Source organism: Drosophila serrata, unplaced genomic scaffold (assembly GCF_035046125.1).
Source record: "Drosophila serrata isolate PLE 108 unplaced genomic scaffold, ASM3504612v1 contig_6, whole genome shotgun sequence".
Lineage (NCBI taxonomy): Eukaryota > Metazoa > Arthropoda > Insecta > Diptera > Drosophilidae > Drosophila > Drosophila serrata.
The window spans coordinates 80,477-100,820 of NW_028256904.1; the positions used below are offsets into that span (position 1 = coordinate 80,477).

General features: G+C 37.2%; 2 protein-coding genes across 2 annotated transcripts; one reads left to right on the forward strand and one right to left on the reverse strand.

Moving 5' to 3' along the window:
* Positions 1–6,782: 6,782 nt before the first annotated feature.
* Gas8 (Growth arrest specific protein 8) lies at positions 6,783–12,347 on the forward strand. Its single transcript, XM_020942137.2, has 5 exons — positions 6,783–7,121; positions 9,066–9,108; positions 10,609–10,773; positions 10,837–11,140; positions 11,200–12,347. The coding sequence occupies exons 1-5, from the start codon at positions 7,119–7,121 to the stop codon at positions 12,122–12,124; spliced, it is 1,440 nt and encodes a 479-aa protein (XP_020797796.1). The 5' UTR covers positions 6,783–7,118; the 3' UTR covers positions 12,125–12,347.
* A 706-nt stretch (positions 12,348–13,053) lies between these two features.
* On the reverse strand, positions 13,054–18,544 carry LOC110191965 (uncharacterized). The gene is made up of 6 exons (XM_020962983.2): positions 18,114–18,544; positions 16,805–17,817; positions 16,616–16,736; positions 16,371–16,561; positions 16,129–16,310; positions 13,054–16,069 (listed from the first exon to the last, which is right to left on the reverse strand). The coding sequence occupies exons 1-6, from the start codon at positions 18,241–18,243 to the stop codon at positions 15,928–15,930; spliced, it is 1,779 nt and encodes a 592-aa protein (XP_020818642.2). The 5' UTR covers positions 18,244–18,544; the 3' UTR covers positions 13,054–15,927.
* Between the last annotated feature and the right edge of the window lie 1,800 nt (positions 18,545–20,344).

Below are 20,344 nucleotides of genomic sequence, written 5' to 3' on the forward strand. Positions count from 1 at the left end.
ACACTAAGAGGGGGGAGAGATAAGGGGGGGTGGGGGATCAAGAGAGGAAAATATATATATATAGGGGAAATATGAGGAAAATAAGTACGGAAGAGAGTCTGTCAGCCGCTGGCTAAAATTTACTCAACTTTTTTGATTTAATAATGAAATGAGTGTCGGCTTGAATATCCTGGCGGGTGTGAGTGTGTTGTGCCAGTGTATCTGTGTGTGTGTTGTACGTGTGTGTGTATGTGAGCATATATCCTGGTAAATGGCTTCGCTTTGTAATGTCTCAATGGCTGACAAGCGGCTGTCGAGCAACAGCTGGCGATAGCACCAAAGCACTGTTCCAAAAACTCTACTTAAATACTTAAATATAAATAATTACATGCATTAAAAAGGTCTAAAAAAATTATGAACTTTTAAGCTGAGAATGGCCCAATCAATTAACATTTAATTAAGGTTAATTAAACACAGATATTCCTTTCAATATTCATTGAAAGTCTTGAAAAAGCTGAATGTCTTATACATTTCTTAAACATTTTCATATATTAATAGTAGGTTGAGACTTTTTAATTAAAGAAAAGAGCATTTTACTTTGATGTTTTATACTCTATGGTATTTTTTTTATTAATAGTTTAAATTTTAGGTAAAACCCTTGAATACTTTTCGTAGATTTTAGTATCAAATCACACAACAACACCTCTTAACGAGGTAAGATGAAAGTGACAGTTGTACTTTTAAATTTTTAAATTTCTGGTGTACAATTTCGTGATTCTTTTACCATTTCACCCTAATTTATTTTAAATTAAATATTTATTCCAAAATCTAAGCAATATTATAAAAAAAGATATATAATTTTCTAAGATCGGAGCCTCGTTTCTTGATTTTTAATTTTATTATTAATCACATTGATAAAGCGATCACAATTTAATTGCCTTTATTTTTTTGGCAATTGATCTTTTTGCATTTTTTTTACATTTATCTCTGCCCTTTTGGTTTTTTAACTTTAAGAAATTGCACTTTTTTCTTTAAGTTGAATTTCTAAGTGACCTAAATTAGGAATTCTAATTATTTTCATTGAGCTTTTATTGGGATTTCGTGGTGAAAGTGTGTCAGCATTGAATAGTTGTTTATACAGAATTTTACTATATAAATTAATGCATTAAGTCGAAGTTAGGGTATATTAATTTCGAGTATTCTTTATTCAGAGTCAAAGTTAGTGTATTTTGACTTTTTGCATTTTTCCTTTGGAATCAAATGTAGGGCATTTTGATTTCTTGTATTACTTATGCAAATGCTGAAGTGTTGGGTTAGGGATTTAACTATGTTGCACATATTTTTTCTACATAGAGCCTTAAAATGTGTCAACAGTAATATTTAACATTAATATTTTTTCTTCACAAAGCTTTAAAATGTGTCAACATTAAGTATTGGATTATAGATGTATGTTACTATGTATATATCTTTATATTACTTACACATTATTTAATTTAATTATTTCTTTACATACTTCTTTAAGAAAAAGCTTGTTTTCACATAAACTGTCTTTGATTCATATTCAGTTTTTGTTGAGCTAATAATTTGGCACTTTCTCTAAAGAGTTTTTGATTCTAAAAATGTTTTCCCTACTAAATATGATGAAATAACCGATTATCTTGGCTTTCTATTCAGTTTCCCACAAGTTCTAAGAGTTGCTTATTTTTCATGTAACAAATTGTTATATATAAACCTTCTGTTTTTATTTTATTTTCAATTAAATTCCAATTCTCTCTGTGCATTGACCATGTCAGCGATGGAAATAGCTCAAGTTGAACGGCAACTTTGGCTTGCAGCCGTAATCTTTTGCATCATTTGACGACTGGCAAAGCGACCGAGCGAGAAATAAAATTAAACAAATACGAGATAACAGGCCACTCCAGTCGTAGACTCTGAAATTCAATTACAAATGCTTCAGGTTGCAGGTTGCAAGCCATCCACATGTGTGTGGCACACTTGAGGCTAAGGCGGGACACTTGAAGAAGGGACCCTCTGGCCACATGCTCGAATTGATTTAATTGAAAATTTTATTCGAGTCCATCTCGGGGCGGAGCAACAGTTGTCCAGGACAGGACAGGACAGGACAGGAGACGCCGCCTTTGTTCGTTTTGTTCATTTGTTGCATTTTAATTAAGGGTCGCTTTGTGCTGTGCTGCCCCATGTTGCATGTGGCCACAATAAAATCAAATCTAGGCAGTATCCCCTTCTCCCCCCTAACATACACAAGCATATGTATATAAATATAGTATTTGTTTCATGTATAAAGCAAAAAACAAGCAAATTGGGGGCGGTGCGTAATGGAAATTTGTATAAAACGAAAATATAAACAAAAACCCAAAAGGAAAAACTATTAACACAGATACTCGAGGACACAGAGAAGAAACTATACATAGTTATACAGATGGATCTGAGGCTTATAGGACTCGGTTCCATTCAAGGTTGTTCATATGCTAAGCGGTCGCTTGAAGGATATATACATATATATATATCTCTACACATACACAGACATATATACATATATATATATATCTATAAATGGTACATGTACTTATATCAAAAATCAAAGGTAAAAACACAAACACACACAATTAAACAATAATGTTATGTGCCATTATTAGCAGACCTAAATGCTGAACGAATATTATAGAGATTAGTGAATGAAATAAATGGAGTGTTATAGCAAAAACATACCTTCTTTCTTTTTTTTTTTTTTTTGACCGTTCTAAAAAATATAATATTTTCACCTACTTTCCTCAATCTTTGTATATAGTTTTGTTTGTTGTGGCTGAAAGTTGTCATAAATAATAAAAAATGTGTGTAACATTGTACTCAAAATAAGTTCTACCCTTCGTTGCACTTGAAATAATAATCTACGCCTAAGAATTGTATATAAGTAAGGCGCATCAAGTTGAAAATAAACGATGTATATAGCCGACAAAGAGCGATACTATATCGATAAAATGTAATATGTATATGTAGGATGGATGTACGAATTCATTTGCAGAATGTTCACCCAAAAAACAAAAAAAAAACTGAAGCTTAATAAAAGTCCTCTCGATAATCCCCACAGAAATGAAAAGAGAAGAGAAGCAGCTCTATATATAGGCATATTATATATATATAATAGTACTATAAACCGGCATAAAACGCATAAAACTAAAAGTATATCTTATATTATAAACCAAAACATATATATACAAAATCAACAGATATATATAAATATATATATACTATATATATTATGGTAAACGAACAAATTCTACAAATAAAGGACAAAAATATATTTATTAAAATTAATCAGAAAGTTTAAATTGCCAGGGTCGTGGGAGAGGAGGCCTTTTGGGGGGCACAAGTCAAAGTTTGAATCCAAGAGAGTTGTAAAAGCAAAATCTGCATATGGCGAAGGGGTGAGGTGGGGTTGGGGGGTGAGGAAAACTAACAACAGACAAGACAAGGCGTCCGACCAGCTGCACCAACAATAATTTTCCAACTATGCCCCGCCCCCAGCCCCCAGCTGCCGCCCCTTTTCATATCTGGATCTCTCACTCAGAACGCAGGATATCCGTTTCTGCGCCGAGCGGAAGTTGTTGTGAAAATAACACAGCAAATAACTTTTGCCACCGCAATGAGCACTGCACCGGCCCCACCCTCGCTTTTCCAACCTCCTCCCCCCTTCTCTTTTGGAAAACTCTACGAATTTCCACACACCACAATTTAGTCTGCAGCTGCAGCATCAACCAAGTTGACATTTATCACTATTAAGCAATCATTTTTTTGGGAAAATAAACTGCTGGTTTTCCAACATTTTTTTCTATATTTCAGATCTTAAATATTTATATTATAAATATTAATTGTAAATATAATTCTATTTAATAATTTATATTTTTTATTAAATGATACATGTATTTAATACCTCTTTAAAATCAAATGCCTTTCCCCTTAAACACATTTTCCTTAAAGAGCCGCACACACACCTCGAGACCTCGATAAGCAAATTTTCTAATCATATTTTAAATACTTTCACTTTCAATCAGTGATTTTCCTTGGCTTACCCCCCTCCCAGACATTTTCCAGAACCCCTTCCCCCCTTCGCCGACGACCCTTGGCAGCCGTTACGCAATTCAATGGGCCATGACCGACCGCAGCCGTTGGCCAGAATAAAATGAAACAAAAATTATGCAGGCCAAAGGAAAAAGGCGTTGAAAAAGGGTTGAAGATACACGGAAATTAAATTTGGTAGCTCTTAATTGTTTAGAAATAATTTAAAATATTCTATAAATCAGTATTTCTTGAAAGTAAAACAGATTTCTAAAACCTTTATTAGAAATTATGAAATAAAACCAATTACAAATTTTGTTTTTGAAATAATGAAATAGTTTATCCAAAGATTTTAGTCAAAATTCAAAGATAATAGTTTGTTTACCTTATCATTAGAATAAAAAATCAAGCCACCAGGTTTACCAATTACCTTTTAATAACTTTTCAAATTTGTTGTTAACTTTTTGAGATCAATTCAAAAATAGCAACAATATTTTCTCAACCACATTTTCTTCTTGTGCACCAGCCGCAGCATCTTCGCTATCAGAAATTGACTTTTAATGAAAACAATTGAGAATTTCTCGGTGTCTGTGGCGGAGACCCAAAATGTTGTTCCAACCGAAAGCCACGGGGTTCTCCAACCAACTGGCCAAAAACTGGCTGCGGTTATTAATTTCAATTAAAGCATTTAACCGGAGAGCCGCCGAAAGTCAGCAATATGGCCATGGTCCACCTCCTTTTGTTTACACAACGCAATGCCACCACCGAATTTCCCATTTTCACTTGCCTCATTCCTCCCGAACATTTAATTAAGGCGAGAAAATGCCCCAGTTGAAGTTTTTCCCAGCCAGCCATAGGTGCCACAGCCCCTGGGAATAAAGTCTCAGGCATTGACTAATAAAGTTAATTCGAGCGAGATTTTCAAGGCAAAACGAGCGGAAATCTCAATTCACAAGTATCGTAATTCAAGAGACCATCAAATTAGGTCCTGACTGGGCAGGACTCAGACGCAGATAAATAACCAAAGTGCAGAATGCATTTCCGCTGACAAATCACAAGGGAAATTGCCCCTCTTGTTCTGCCAACAAATACAAGATGGTAATTATAGTCTACGAATGTTCTTGCATAAAGATAAATTTTAAGGATTTTATACATATACTCTCACTATAAATTTAAATTAAAATAATTAGAACTATTAAAAAGGTATGGTTTTAAGCTTGCTTAGGGTTTTCTAACTTATTATTTTGTTTATTTTAGCAGGATTCCTTATCCATTCTCCTTGTCAGCAGCTTCCTTGTTCGAGTACTTGCAGTGGCGCATTTCATCGCATTTCTAATCATCAAATTAGCCAGTCAGCAGCAGAAACTCCATAGCTTCAGGCATTTAAAGTCCGCCAAACAAACAGGCAAATGAACAACTAAATGCAAAGGACGACCAAGTGCAAGGAGGCAAAAAGGGGAAGCCAGTAGACAGGAGACAAGTGATAAGAGACTGAGAGTCTGGACCAGCTTTTTGGGTTTTAACCGGGCTCTTTCTGAAATTAAGACCACCTTTCAAAGGGAAATCATTTTACAGATCACTAAATTTCGACTAAAAAGTCTAAACCATTTTTGCTGTTACAAAACGCTTCAAGTACTCAATACTAAATAAATTTAGAAATAATTATGGTAATAAGTAGACATAAGATATAATTTTGCTCTAAGAAATATTCGACAACTACTGTTGTTTTCAATTTTTCATACTATTTAGTAATTTTAAATATATTAAAGCACAATTTATTATTCAAATTTCTAAAGTCCATAACGTATTTTAAGGTTTTACCTTAAATTATATTTAAAGTTAAAGTTATACAAGTTAACCTTGTAATATTTTCAACATAATAAAATGGTTTTTCATATTTAAAGGTCACAGGGTTTTTATGGTCTCAATTAATTTCAACAAAGAATTTTAAATATAAAAAATACGTCCTTTTTTTGATTTATTTTAATATATTTTCTCATATTGAATTAATCGCTTTCCCTAAGAGTGTCTGGCAATAACTGTGAGTAAAATTCAAAGAAAAAATGCACCGAATAATTTCAGGAGAAACAAGAAAGAACGCAAACTAACGGAAGCCGAAGGTTAAATACCCTTGCATTTCTTAACTAAGCTCAAAAAGTATTCATGTTAATTTCCTTTACAGGGTATTATATTTTCAATCAGAAGCTTGCAACGCCATGAAGGAATAATTTTCGACCCTATAAACCATATATTTCTTGATCAGCATCAGCAGGCGAATCTTTCTTTTGGATAATTTAGAAAAAGAAAATTTTTATAAATGTTTTAAGACTTATAATGCAAACCCATTTTTTTGAAAATTAGGTATTATTTTATTTTGAATGAATTAATATTGTAATTGCATCTTATTCCCAAAATGAGACATAAAATATTAAAAAATTTTAAATAGATATTTTACGATTACTTTATACGTTGCAAACTCCTGGACTAAAATTACTATACCCTGCAAGGAAATGAACATACTTTTACTTGTTAGCCTTCAAATATATTATATAAATACAATACTATTTCTCTTTATATGTATGAAAAATGTTTTTTCTACTATAAATTGTATTACAATTAAATTAAAAATGCAAAGAATGTGTTTTTCTTAATGAAAAGCTTGCGGTGAGAAATAAAACATCAGCGACTTTTCCGCATCGATTAAAATTGATTTCAGTATTCAAATATTTTGCCCTCAGTAGCCCGGGTGATAACTGTATACATTTCCCCCAGATTTTCCGGTCTCGGACCAGAAAAAAATTGAACGAGGAACGCGGAAAAAAAAAACGGTTTAACCTTTAAGCGGTTGCCTGGCATTACTCCACCCTTACACACACACACACGTGCAACTCTGGCAACCGCGTTGTCAACTGCTTTATCGATAAGTTTGTTGTTTCGTTTGTTTTGGACGCCAAGGAACCGGCTCAGTTGCAGGGAAAAATCAAAGAGGAGTGGTCCTGACCCTAGAAAGTCTCTAAATAAAGCATAAATAAGAAGAAACAGCGAGAACAAACGCCGCCAAAATGGTGAGTAATAAGTTGTTAAATCAGCGCCAGCAGCCGCCATATCAACAAGCAGTGCACTGCTTGGGCCATCTTTCTCTCTTCCGTTTCCTCTTCCCCTTTTACGACACATTGACTTTGACTGCTTCTGCTCCTGCCGCTTCTTCTTCTTCTTGCTCCCGTTTTCCGGCTGCGAGTGCGGCTCCCGTTCTCCTTTCAGCTTCAGTTGCATTCAATTTTTCATGCCAAGCCAGGCTGTTGCTGCATATACAACACAATTGCATACTGCCATCGCTGTAAATGTATGCATAGCGGGTACAGTGGAGCTAAAGTTAGATATATTCGGTTTCCATATTACTGTACTACTGCTTGGGGATGCATTTTAACAGCCGCGTTGATCTAGCCATTTCCTTCTGTCATAATTTTACTCACAAGCTATTAATGCAATGATGGAGTCATTTCCGACCCTATAAACCCTATATATATTCTTGATCAGCATCAAATACCGAGTTAATCTAGCCATGTCCGGAGGCAAAACAAATTTTTTGAAATTTTGTTCAACATTTTTTTCAACATTTTACAAACAAAAATTAAGTTTCTTAAATTTTTAATCTAAGTATACAGAATTGTTAACCTTTTAAAAACTAGCATGGAAAGTTTTCCAAATTAAAATTAATCCATTTTTGGCTTAGTTTTGATATTTGAAAAACGTTGATTTACCTAAAAAATTATCGAAAATATAAAAAAATGTTTTCTTGGTGATATATTAAGCCAATGGATTCTAAAAGTCATATATATCGATTTGGAATTACAATCTTAATTAATGAAGAAAAAATCATTGGAATATTACAAAATTTAACAGTTTTTTTTTTAATTTTGTAAGAGATAATTTAATTATAATCCTAAAAAAATCGTCAAAGTCTTAAATTTTTTAAATATTAAATCAACATTATTAAAATATTAAGCCAACATAGAAAAGCATTTTAAATTGAGATTAATGGCTAGCTAAGCAAAGTTAGCTTCATCATAATTTTGTATTAAGAAGACCTTGAGTTTTATTTTCTATGACTTTATAGCATATCAAAGTTTTACTTTCGCTTTGAAAAACTCCCATTTAGTGGATCTCCACTGTATATTTATGGGGCAGCCAAGCTGGAGTCCTCGGAGTGCCTCGCCTTGCCCTCGTTTGTTGTCTATTTTCGATCATTTGTTTATGTATAGACCTGCCCCATACATATATAGTTGCCATTGTTTCGTTACGCTTTTCCTTGTTATTTTATTATTTTTTTTCTTAGTTTTTGTTTTACATATTTATTTATATATTTATGTATATATTTTGCGCCTTTGGACAGACATGAGAGAAGGGACATGGGTAAAAAAAAAGCGCGGTCGCCGGGCGCAGGCGGCTTCGAAAATTTTTGAATAATTTGCAGTCATAAAATATGCAATAAGCCAGCAGCCAACAGCCAACAGCTGTTGCGAAATTGTTTTGAAAGCCGCGCCATCACATTATTTAAAGCGACGATGGCAGTTCCCCACCGGTTCCCACTTGGCGCGCCATCCGAAAAGAGTGAGAAGAGAATCGAATTAAGCGCTGTTAAAGGATTTAAAGTGCGAAAAATAGTTTTGCCCGGCAGGCAGACGACAATTGCGCCAGTTACAAACACCAGACCAAACATTTTCCCTTCGAATTTTCCCCCTCCATCCTCCCCCTTGAGAAAGCTCCAATTCAATTTGCATAGACAAATGTGGAAATTCTTTGGGGCAACTTTGGCTTCCATTCTCTGCTGGCACTTGAGGGAGAAGAAGTCGTCTCGGGCTCATCTGCGGTCAAATATTTGACAAGTTTGACACCGAGATTCTTCTCGTTGGTAATGTGTTTTATCAGGGGATTATCCACATAACTTTAGATACTAATATTTTAAAAAATAAGTTGTAATTTAAAAAAATATCCACCTTTTCTTTCAGCCGCCAAAGGGTAAAAAGGGCAAGAAGGGCAAAAAGATGCCAGGTAAGTTACGATTTTATATAAAATCTTTTTGTAATTCTATTTCAAATTAGTTTTTTATAATATATGTATATATATTTTAAGAATTTTATAGAGTAGTTATTGTATAATAAAAGTTACTAATAATCACTTTTAAATTAAAAATAAATGCTTTTAAATGTTTATATTGAATGCATAACATTCTAAATGGTACTCTCCTATTTATAATTAAATTTTTAAAGTAGTTTATCGCATATTTTCAAATTTTGTAAATGTTACACCATTATTACAGTTCAACTAGGTAAAAATATATTACCTATTTCAACATATTTTCAAATCCTTAATCAAAATACTTTGCAAACTAGAAATACTATTTTCTTAACTTACAATTTAACTACACTTCCTTGCAAACTAAAACAATTTTCCCTGAAAATCAATAAATAAATAAACCTTGAGCTAGTGAATGTAAATTGTCCCAAAATATTCCATATTTTTCCCCATAAACTCCTCTTAAATTTGGCCAGTTGTTAAAGCCTCTCCGAAAAGGAGACAAGCGAGCAAGAATGGGTATGGGGACCACTGCCTGGCAATTCATTTTCGGAACATTAATGGCAGCAGGGTGCCAAAGGGGAGCTGGGAATGGGTGGACATTGGTCATTCAGGGCAATTTAAAAAGGCCAAGCAAAACAATTAGTAAATAACGATAATCTGCGTGAGGAGAGAAGCGGGTCCGCACGGATGGAAAGGAGGAAGAGGTCCTGGGCGATGCAATTCCTATGGCCAGGCCAGAGGGGGGGCGGTAAAATCAGGAAGGGGCCACTGGGTAGGACGGCAAACTGTCCACTTAATTTCCACGAGTGAGCTCACTGCAGTTTCTCCTGATTCCCACGTCCTTTCGCTCTTTCCTACGACATCTAACGCACGTAATTGTTTCTATGCAGGCACTGTGAGAAATACATAGTCAATATAAGACAAATTTTAAGGATCATATGTTTTTCCTATTCATTGTTGATTAATTCTTTCGATCAAACCTATTAGTGTTACCGTAAACTCAAATTTAAAGTCTTTTTGGGAGTCCAATCCAATGTATCCTTCTAGTTTTTTATCTCCGTGTAATTTCTAGTTGAAGTCCTAGTCGTAGTCCTGCTGCTAGTCCAAGTCCTGGCTCCTGGCACCAGCCGGTCCACGATGCCAATTACAGAAAACAATTACAACACGGTCTGCTGCCGGGCCACATATGCGGGCGTTGGCCAAGAAAAGGGGTGCAATGTAGGGGGGGCAGGAACGGAACTGCCCCAAGGGGTAGCCAGGCGTGCCGCTCTCATTAAATTGCCATAAAGCTGGGGAAACCCCAAAAATGCGGCCCAAGTTTCACTCCCTCACTCATTTGCTGGCCAAAAATATGAACAAAGTCAACTTAAGTTAAAAAAGAAAATGCTAGAAATTAACTTGAATAGGATAACTTACTTAAGTAGATTTTAAGGCGGAATTAATCACATTTATAACCTCTATTTACACTTCCAGTTCTTATCGATGGCGTGGACACCTCGGCCATGACCCGTGACCAGCTGGAGGCCTTTGCCCTTCGGCTGAAAGCGGAAATGGATCGGGAGAGGGAGGAGCGCAATTACTTCCAGTTGGAGCGGGACAAGATCCGAACCTTTTGGGAGATCACGCGTCAGCAGTTGGGTAAGTCCTTTCCACAGCATTCCTAAGAGATTTCTTTCATAAATGACTCCTGACCCTTTGCAGATGAAACCCGCTTTGAGCTGCAGCAAAAGGACAAGGAGATTGAGGCCACTCAGGACCTGGCGGACATTGATACCAAACATGTGATGCAGCAGATGAAGCACTTGCAGTTCGAGAATCACAACAAATTGGGTGAACTGCGGGCGGAGGCGATGACACAACTGAAGCTGGCTCAGGAGCATCATTCCATCCAGGAAGCTGAGCTGCAGCGGGATAAGCGCCAGTTGCGGCGAATGCTCCGCGAGCGGAGTGAGGTGGCCGAGATGCAGATGCGTCAAATGGAAGCCCATTTCAATGAGAAGCTACTGTGGGTATACCTTAATTTTCCTTGAACATATATCATTATCCTTTCTGCTTTCGATCCAGGGAGCAGCGCATCACCTTTGAGCGTGAGCGGAAGGACAACGAGATGCTGCACGAGGAGAAGATGATCGAACAGAAGGCCAAGCTGGATCTATTCTACGGCACCCAGATGTTCGAAGTGGAGGAGCGCAAGAACCAGCAGATCAAGGACCTGCAGGATCATCACGATCTGGCCTTTAACGACATGAAGAACTATTACAATGACATCACCATCAATAATCTGGCACTGATTGGCAGCATGAAGGAGCAGCTGGAGCATCTAAGGAAGCAGGCGGAGCGATCCGATAGAATTGCTGCAGACACAGCGGCGGAGAACCGGCGCCTCAAGGAGCCTCTGGAGTCGGCCAATATTCAGTTGAATGAGCTGCGCAGGAAGCTCGGCTTCTATGAACGAGATAAGCAGCAGTTAAGTCGCCTCAAGATACGCAATACGCGGCTGGAGAAGAAGGTCAAGGGTCTCACCTGGGAGGCGGAAACACTTATCCTGCGCAACGATTCCCTGGTCACCGAACGGGAGGGACTCAAGGAACGCTTCAACGATGTCATTGTAGAGCTGCAGCAAAAGACTGGCCTGAAGAATGTCCTTTTGGAGAGAAAGATCGCCGCCCTGGTGAGGGAGGACGAGAAGCGCAGCATAGTCCTGCACGAGACCATAGCCACCTGTGCTCCAAACTTTGCCGACAAACTGACGTGCCTGGACGAACGCGTGGGCAATATTGTTGATGAAAAGAATAAGGTTATTTTGGATCTGCGATACGAGGTGGCGAAGGCTCGCAAGGCCCATGATGACCTGCTGGAGACTTACGAATGCAAGCTTAAACAATACGGAATCCCTGTGGATGAGCTTGGCTTTAAGCCTCTGAAGGAGCGGGAACGTCAACAGCTTTATGTGTGCGGGCCAGCGGGAATAGTCACAGAGAATAAGTAGGAAAGTGGCATGCCGGCGGAAACGGAAACGGAAGTGGCAGCACAACGGAAACGGAAATGAAGATTCACTTTACACAAGATCAGAACCAAAGAACCAAAGGCCTCATCTAAATCAAAAAGGGAAATGAAAAGCAGGATCCTGCTCATATATTATTAGGAAAGAGCTGTAAATGTAAATGTTAATAAATTTAAAATGTAATAAATATTTAAAAATTAAGATAAAAGAATAGTCTTTTAAATAAATTGTACTTAAAAGGATAATAGCTTATTTAAGAACGTCACAATCATTACCCAATTAATGCAATTTGATCGTACTGTTCGTAGCAAAAAAGCGGAAACGGAAGTGGCAGCACAACGGAAACGGAAATGAAGATTCACTTCACATAATGTCAGAACCAAAGAAAGGCCTCATCTAAATCAAAAAGGAAAAAAAAAGCAGGACCCTGCTCATATTTTATCAGGAAAAAGCTGAAAATGTTAATAAATTTAAAATGTAATAAATATTTAAAATTTAAGATTAAAGAATAATCGTTAAATAATTTTTAGTTAAAAGGATCATCGATTATTTAAGACCTCCACTCTCATTACCATATAAATGTAATTTGATCTTGCTGTTCGTAGCAAGAAACGGAAACGGAAGTGGAAGCACAACGGAAACGGAAATGAAGATTCACCTTACACAATGTCAGAACCAAAGAAAGGCCTAATCTAAATCAAAAAGGAAAGGAAAAGCAGGATCCTTCTCATATTTTATCAGGGAAGAGTCGTTAATGTTAATAAATTTAAAAAGTAATAAATATTCAAAAACTCAAAAGAAATATTCGTATTAAAATAATTTATAGTTGACAGAAAGGAAAAAGATAAAGAGGGAAAGGAGCATAAATTATTTAAGAACCCCACTCTCATTACCCAATAAATGCAATTTGATCGTGCTGTTCGAATCATTCAGAATTTATTGAACTTTAGCCTAGATTAGTGTATAAGAAGTATGTATACGTATATGTATATGCTTATAAAAAACCTTCTGGAATACGTTAGCAAGGATTTTCGATCGTTTTTTTTTTTTGTTTTTGTTTTTTTGGAGACTGCGCGTACAATCCGAATTTCGACTAACTCTACGACAGGACAGAGAAGTGGCTACAGAGTGAGTGTGTGAGAAGGATAGAGATAAGTGATAAATAGAGAGAGAGCGAGATAGAGAGTCAAAGTCGAGCCATGTATTCTGATGTTGTGTGTGTTTAATTTGTACGTAATACTCAATGGGTCGGTCTGTGGTACGGGTTCTTAAGTAACTCTTCCAACGGGAAATTATACAAAATCTTCATCTTCATCATCATCGTTTTTCAACTTCAAAACACTGTTTGTTTCTTTTTCTGAACGCTTCGTGGCTTTAGGCTAATTTTACTATATTTTGCTTCTGCATCGGCTTTATGGTTAGGGTTTCCTTTCTTTAGTTTTTTTTTTTTTTGTCAATTGATTTATTTTTGAAATAGATATCACATGATGTTTTGCTTCTTGTTGCTGCTTTACTACGGATTTAATTCAATTCGTTTCGTTTCGTTTTGTTTCGAGTCAATTTCAGTTTAGCTTTATAGTTTCGGTTAAATTGATTTGATTTGATCAACAACAATAATTTTCCTTATGCTCGTTTTAAATTTAAATTTTCCCTAACTGAAATGTATGTGTGTGAGTTTCCTTGGCATTAAATTTTTTTGTTATTTTTTTTTTGTTATTGTTTAACTTGCTTTCAACTTTTTCTGTAACTTGACGGTCAACGGTTTGGTTTGAGTTTCTGTTTTTGGAATACACTTTACAATCTTAACATAAAAATTATCGAGTATATAAAATAAAAATTATAATCAATTTGGAATGGTTAAATTCATATTCGTAGGGATATTCCAAATCGGACCACAGTAGTTTTTCTTGCTTAATCTATTTCTTCGAAAACTTAGGCTAGGAATAATTAGTAAATGAAATAATACGAGGCAGACCTCTTTAAATTAGGAAAATGAGATATTTATATATATCCTGGCTGCTTATGGTTTTCTAATCTCTTGCAAAGAGAATTTACAAATGGGCCTTAAGATTAATAACAATTAATTGAAATCAAGGTGAGGTTAGTGTAAAGTATATGCTATTCTGCGGTAGTCCGTAGTTCCTTCCTTCCAGCCTTTCCTGATCCTTCGGTCTAACTTAATTCTTGATTTACTTCCAGGCAGCGCGGGTTAGTTTATGTAGATTTTTGTTTTTTGTTTTATTTGCTTGATTTGTGTGCCGTTTGTTTGCTTTTTTCACTTTGATTTGTTTAATTTTTAGTTGTTGCTTTTGTGGTATAGGTACTTTTCGGTTACGCTCACAAACTATATATAGAATAACTTATAGCTTCCTGTTTGCTGTTCTTGATTTCTGTATGTAGTTTTGTAGTTTTGTATTTACGATTTTTTTGTTTTTTGTATTTGTTTAAATCAAAAATTTAAAGCGATCACAACGGTTTACTTCACAGACGCGTGTGTTTTGGAAACATTTTGGTTAGAAATGCCCGTAGAAATATTTTCTATTTTTCGTTTTTCTCCCATATCATTTTTTTCATTTTCGGTTAGGTAAAATTTTACTTTTTTTTCCTATTTCGGTTTGCCGGTTTCCGGTTTTTCAGTTATCAGTTTTTGCATTCCTCTATACAAGTGTAAATGTAATTTAATTTTAATCTGAGTATAATTTCACTTAACTAATTCCTCAAGTCAAATTGGTTGCGCGTTTTTACTCGTCGTTATTGTTCTCTCTGTATGGTTTTCGGTTTCACAATCTTAATAAATACATACTGATCGAGTGAGAGTGAGTGTGTGTGTGTGTGTATGGTTGTGTGTGTTTATGGGTGTGTGTGTGTGTATGGCACATTGGGAGTTTTTCCATTTCCTTTTTGGATTCTAAATACTTTTCCTTCGTTTTCCTTGTACGCGTTCAGACTATTTAGCTAATTTAATTCGATTCTAATCGAGCACACAACGTGATAGTTATATATGACCGATCAGAGGCTATAACTTTTGATTTGCTTTACGTGATTGGTGATTATTGCTTGCGACCTTGGACTATTATTTATTACGTTTACGATTAATATTCAATATGTTTTTTTTTTTGTTTGTTTTTACGTTAGTTTACACATTTAACTTTAACTTTATCTAAATGCCATCATAATTTGTTTTGTATTTCAGTTTCAGTTCCAGTTTCGATTCGATTTTGAAAAAGTCATCAACTAAAATGAAAGTTTTACTAACATTTTTTGTTTGTAAGGCAATTTGTTTGTTGTTCTTTTCTTTTTTTTTTTTTGTTTTTGTTGCTTCGGTTTTTTGTATCTTTTTTGCTTTTTGTTGCTTGCTTTTGCTTTTTTGCTTTTTGAGATTGTTTTTAATCCAAATTGAATTTAGATTGAGTTCAGTTCAGTTGATTCAGTTTCGATTTCAAAAAATATAAATCCACCAAATCGAGTAAAAAAATACGAATTCAAAAACGAGCCTGTTCAAAATATCTAACTAGCCATAATTAATTACCCAGTAATTAGTATGATTCTTTAGTTAATGCTAATTAAGGTTTTTGGCTCGATTATACACCAAGGATCTCTATGTTACATGAAAGCTATTTGAACGGGAGAGCGAGCTGGGATGACTTTGGATGGCAGGAGGTGGGCAATGTTCTGGGTTTTGGTTGTGGGAGCGGGAAAGAGAGCACCTTAGCACCTTAGCGTCTATGAAAGCGAGTGAGACGGCAGATGGCAACGAACAAGAGGCCATCGTCCCTCAACAAATACGATTAGTAGAACTTTCTGCGAGCAAATGCGTTGATCAGACGCGGCGTATGCTCGTCCAGGCTGCACAACTCCAGCAGATTCTCGTTGCGCTCCATGCCATAACGCATGGAGCCATGGTGCTGTCGCAGAGTCACCATAATGAATCTGGGGAATCCCAGAAATTGCAATCAAATCAAATTAATGGTAGTGCAATTAAAACTTACTTGGCATTGGAGCTCCGCTTCTCGCGATACTCGTCTAGCAGGGTTGCCAGTTTCTTGGAGCTATTGCCCGGATTTCCGCGCCCTGCTCCCGGCACAAGCACCAGAAACACATCGTAGGTGTTCTTCTCATCCTCCAGAGCCCGATCCAAGATGTCTGTCAGCGATTGCTTGATCTTTAGCACCTGTAAACGGACGAACAAACGATTAAACACCAGCCTAAAGAGTTTAAGACTACTGCTTACCTTCTGATTCTGGCAACAGGCCGTGGCCTCCCCCAACGACATCTCCTTGGTCCAAGGTAGCGTCTTTAGCTGGCCACTGCGATCGTGCCAGAACTGCACCGTAACCTTGGGATCGCTGCGAAAATAGCCAAAGGCCAGGGCCACCAAGGCATCCACGTATTTGAGTGACCGACAGTGACCGGAGAGGTTTTCTAGGGAAAAAATTCAATTATAGGAAAAAGTGATGGAAGTAACGCCACACTTACTGCCCATGTAGCACTGCTCCAGATTAAGGGTGATGTGCAAACGGCGGCCCAGCGCCTTGTTCAGGCCAAAGGATCTCTCATATACGCTATGCAGAAAGCTGGCGCTCGCATGGATTTGTCCCTTAATTATCAATTAATTATTTAACTAAACAAATCTTTGATTTATAAAGTAACTTTTCCCAAACTCACCACCTTCTTGGGCTTCCTCACTCGCATGTCCTCCAGCAGCAGTCGCACCGGCACCACATTGCCCGCCTTCAGCCTCTTCTCGTCCTTCAGTTGCTCCTCAAGGGGACGCACGTGGCGATGGCGTCGCGACAAGCGTGTCCAACTCTCCAGGATCTGGTCGTAGCTCATCCGTGGCAGCAGAAACTTAGAGAGACCGGGGTCGTTCAACAGGTGAAGTGGGACATGTTCCCAGCTCAACGCCAGCTTCTTCACAATGGGCAGAGCTTCGTGGGAATCCTGCAGAAGTCGCAGCCTGACTACACCCTCAATAATCGGTCGACAACTGGCCAGGGGACTCAGGAAGCTGGGCCACTTTGAGAGCTCGCTGGGTGACGAGGAAAGTAGCTTCAGTGCAGCCATAATCTCCGGCCGAAAGTCCTCGTCCTGGAAGTGACAGCGATGCAGCAGATCGCGATGCATCGACCACCGGGCCGCGTCCCCCACAGACCACAAATGCAGCAGTTTATCCAAAGATTGCTTGCCATACCATCCGAGGACCGCCTTGCGCACGGTGCGATTAAAGGGTGTCTTCCTGTCCAGCACCTTTTGCAGCCTCTTCACCAGCTGGACGAACAGCAACAGCTCTTTTTCATCAGCTACAAGATCGGCAAACTTATTGCGCACAATTTTGCGCTGCTTAAAGTCACCGTGCGTGCTGAGGAAGACGGCCAGAATAAGGAGCGGCTCGTCCGCACGCGGCAGATGCTCTGCATTCGGTCCGCTGCCCAAGACACTTGCCAGGCACTCCACCAGCTCGGACTCGCTCACCTGGCCGCAGAGATCCTGCAGCGCGGCATAACTGCTTTCCACGATGACGTCCAGAGTGGGAATGGTATAAACGGGAGCATCCGTCGAGCCAATGAAGCAGAAGCGACGCAGTTTATCAATTGCCGGAATGGATGAGGCGGTGGCCTTGATGGGTTCATCCTTAACAACGGCCTCAGCCTTAACGGCGGGCTCTTTCTTCACTGCAGCTGAAAAGGGAGAGGAAAGGTAATAATTTCTTAAATAAAATAAACTATATATTCTCTTATATACTTGATTTCAATAGATATTAATAAGTAATTAAGCATTTAATCTTTACTGTGTTGAAATATAATTAAAGCTTGGGCAAACATTAATTGTTAATTTTAAATTTAACATGCTTATTTGATTTTTATCATTGTTAAAATCAAAGTAAATGAAGTAACATCACACACTGGCACATCCTGTGAGTGTGTACTCGCGTATGTGTGGGAATGAGCACATGTATCGGTCGGTTTGTACTCACATTCCTTGGCAGGCAGCACTTCCCCCGCCTTTACTGGCTGCTGCTGCCGCTCCTTGCGCTTCGCCTGATCCCCCTCTGATCCGTTGTGGGCCGCATAGGGTCTCTTGGACCCCGCCGAGCCCTTCTTCATGGCCAGGGGCTCCAATTGCTGTTCCAAATCGGAAACTCGCCGATCCCTTTCGGTGTGGAGTTGAGAAAACACGCACTTGGCTAAAACTGCTCATCCGTCCGGATACGAAGATTGCTGCCAGGGCAGGCGGGCAGGGGGACATCCAGTGGTTCGATGACTCCGTTTCTTGAAAGATTCGCCTCCACGGGCCCGGGATGGCGACGCGAAAATTGACAATAACAACAGAAGAAACAAAAAATTATTAGGGATGTGAAAAATACGTGAGGGTATCAGCTTATCGATTGCGGATGTAACATCGATTAATCGCAGGTATCGATATTTGCTCAGCTCTAATTCAGTCATTTTTCGAAAATAGATTCAGTGTGACCAACATAGGGAACACATCCGAATACTGTTATTTTTAAATCCAATTTGATTTTGAATTTGTTAACAAGATGAATGTGACTAATTTGGCAACTTTAATTGCACAGCAAATATATAAAAGGCAGAAATTGCTTGTTTAATTTATTATTTATTAAAAAAAAAAAAACGGCTACCAAATTGCATACAGTTCAAATTCCATTGGTATTCATTAATTTTTGCCTAATATTTTATAATTTATTCATTATATATTAAAGCATTGTTTATTAAATTAGTATTCTGCAGTCTTATATAAAGGCAGAAATTGTTTGTTTAATTTATTATTTATTTAAAATAAAATTAAAAATCGCATACAGTTTAAGTTTCATTGGCATTAATTCATTTTTGCCTAATATTTAATAATTTATTGATTATATATTAAAACTTTGTTTATTAAATTAGTATTCTACCGTTTTTTATGAATAAATTAAATAAGTATTTAAAGCAGAGTTCTTCTTAGTGTGTCGTTCGTTTTCTGAATTCGGAGATAAAATACAAGACTATCCCAGAAAATGACAATACCGATCCAATACGCCGGTACTAGACATTTATTGAATTAAAATGCAATGTAATGAATCATAAAATATCAATTTGTTTCAATAACCCAAGTATTTAAGAGCTGTAAATTCAGGAAATGGTTTAGGAGCAACTCCTCACACTTATTTCAGTTTCTTGTAGTAACCACCAAAAATAAATATGTATAAATGTAGTTTTCCTGGCGGATAATGGATTACTTCTTCGAGGTGTTCCGCCAAGTTGTGGCATAAAAGAAATTCGTCAAAGTGGGCAAAGCCACACGAAAACGGGAGGGGGCACAAAACCCCGTGGCGGCACGGGGCCCTCGGTTACCTGCAGTTTATTTTGGCTATTGTCTAAAAAAAAAATAAATTTATTATATAACAAATATACTACTTGTCAAAATAATAAATACATTTTTATTTTGGTTTCTTGACAAGTAGTATATCTGTTTAAGTTCCGTAACAATTATTTAATAAGCAGAAAGGAATTATACAATTTATTTGAAGTTTATATGATATATTGTTTCCTAAAAATAATGTTTTAATGGTTTTCAGTAGTTAAAATTTAGGAAAAGTTTGCTCAATTAAAGTTTAATTCATTATTTTTAAGGGAAGCATTAAAGGCATTTCGGGGGCTGAGTTGATGGTGATGATAATGACAATGCTGTTGCTGGGATTCATATTGATACTGTTGACTTTGAATCTATTAGCTCGTTTTGATAAATTCTCTTCTTGCAAGGTGTTGTGAAGCCCCTTCTACCTCCATTGCCTTTATTAAGCCCCCGTCAAAAGCTTCGAAAAGATTCTCCTCTGGGAGTAAAAGTTCGAAGTTGCAACATGCCACAGGCGAGGAGCTGCGCAGCCACAACGTACCCGTGAACGACGCAAATCCAGGAGGTTGACCGGATTGTTTGTACAAATTCCTCTTTACCTTCAAATTATTAACATTGCGACATTCCGAAAATTTAAATATGCCTGAGTGCTGCCACCAGCATGAAGTCTACTACTAGACCTAAGGAGCAATTTATTGAATCTGTTCAAAAAAATTCTTATTGTTTAGAATTATTTTTTAGCTATATGCTGCTGCGTGGCCCATCGGTGCATTACGTTCATCCTGGCAAACACGAAAGCCTCGGAGACCACCATTAAATATAAAAATGGTGGCATATCCCGCGAAAAAAGCG

Excerpts from the sequence above, each read along its gene's own strand:
- LOC110191965 (XM_020962983.2), bottom strand. The coding sequence starts at position 18,243 with ATGAAGAAGGGCTCGGCGGGGTCCAAGAGACCCTATGCGGCCCACAAC. Across the intron at positions 16,562-16,615 it reads GGAGCAGTGCTACATGGGCA|AAAACCTCTCCGGTCACTGT; the intron begins GTAAGTGTGGCG and ends TTTTTTCCCTAG. Across the intron at positions 16,311-16,370 it reads CCTGTTGCCAGAATCAGAAG|GTGCTAAAGATCAAGCAATC; the intron begins GTAAGCAGTAGT and ends GTCCGTTTACAG.
- Gas8 (XM_020942137.2), top strand. Across the intron at positions 10,774-10,836 it reads GATCACGCGTCAGCAGTTGG|ATGAAACCCGCTTTGAGCTG; the intron begins GTAAGTCCTTTC and ends GACCCTTTGCAG. Across the intron at positions 11,141-11,199 it reads CATTTCAATGAGAAGCTACT|GGAGCAGCGCATCACCTTTG; the intron begins GTGGGTATACCT and ends CTTTCGATCCAG.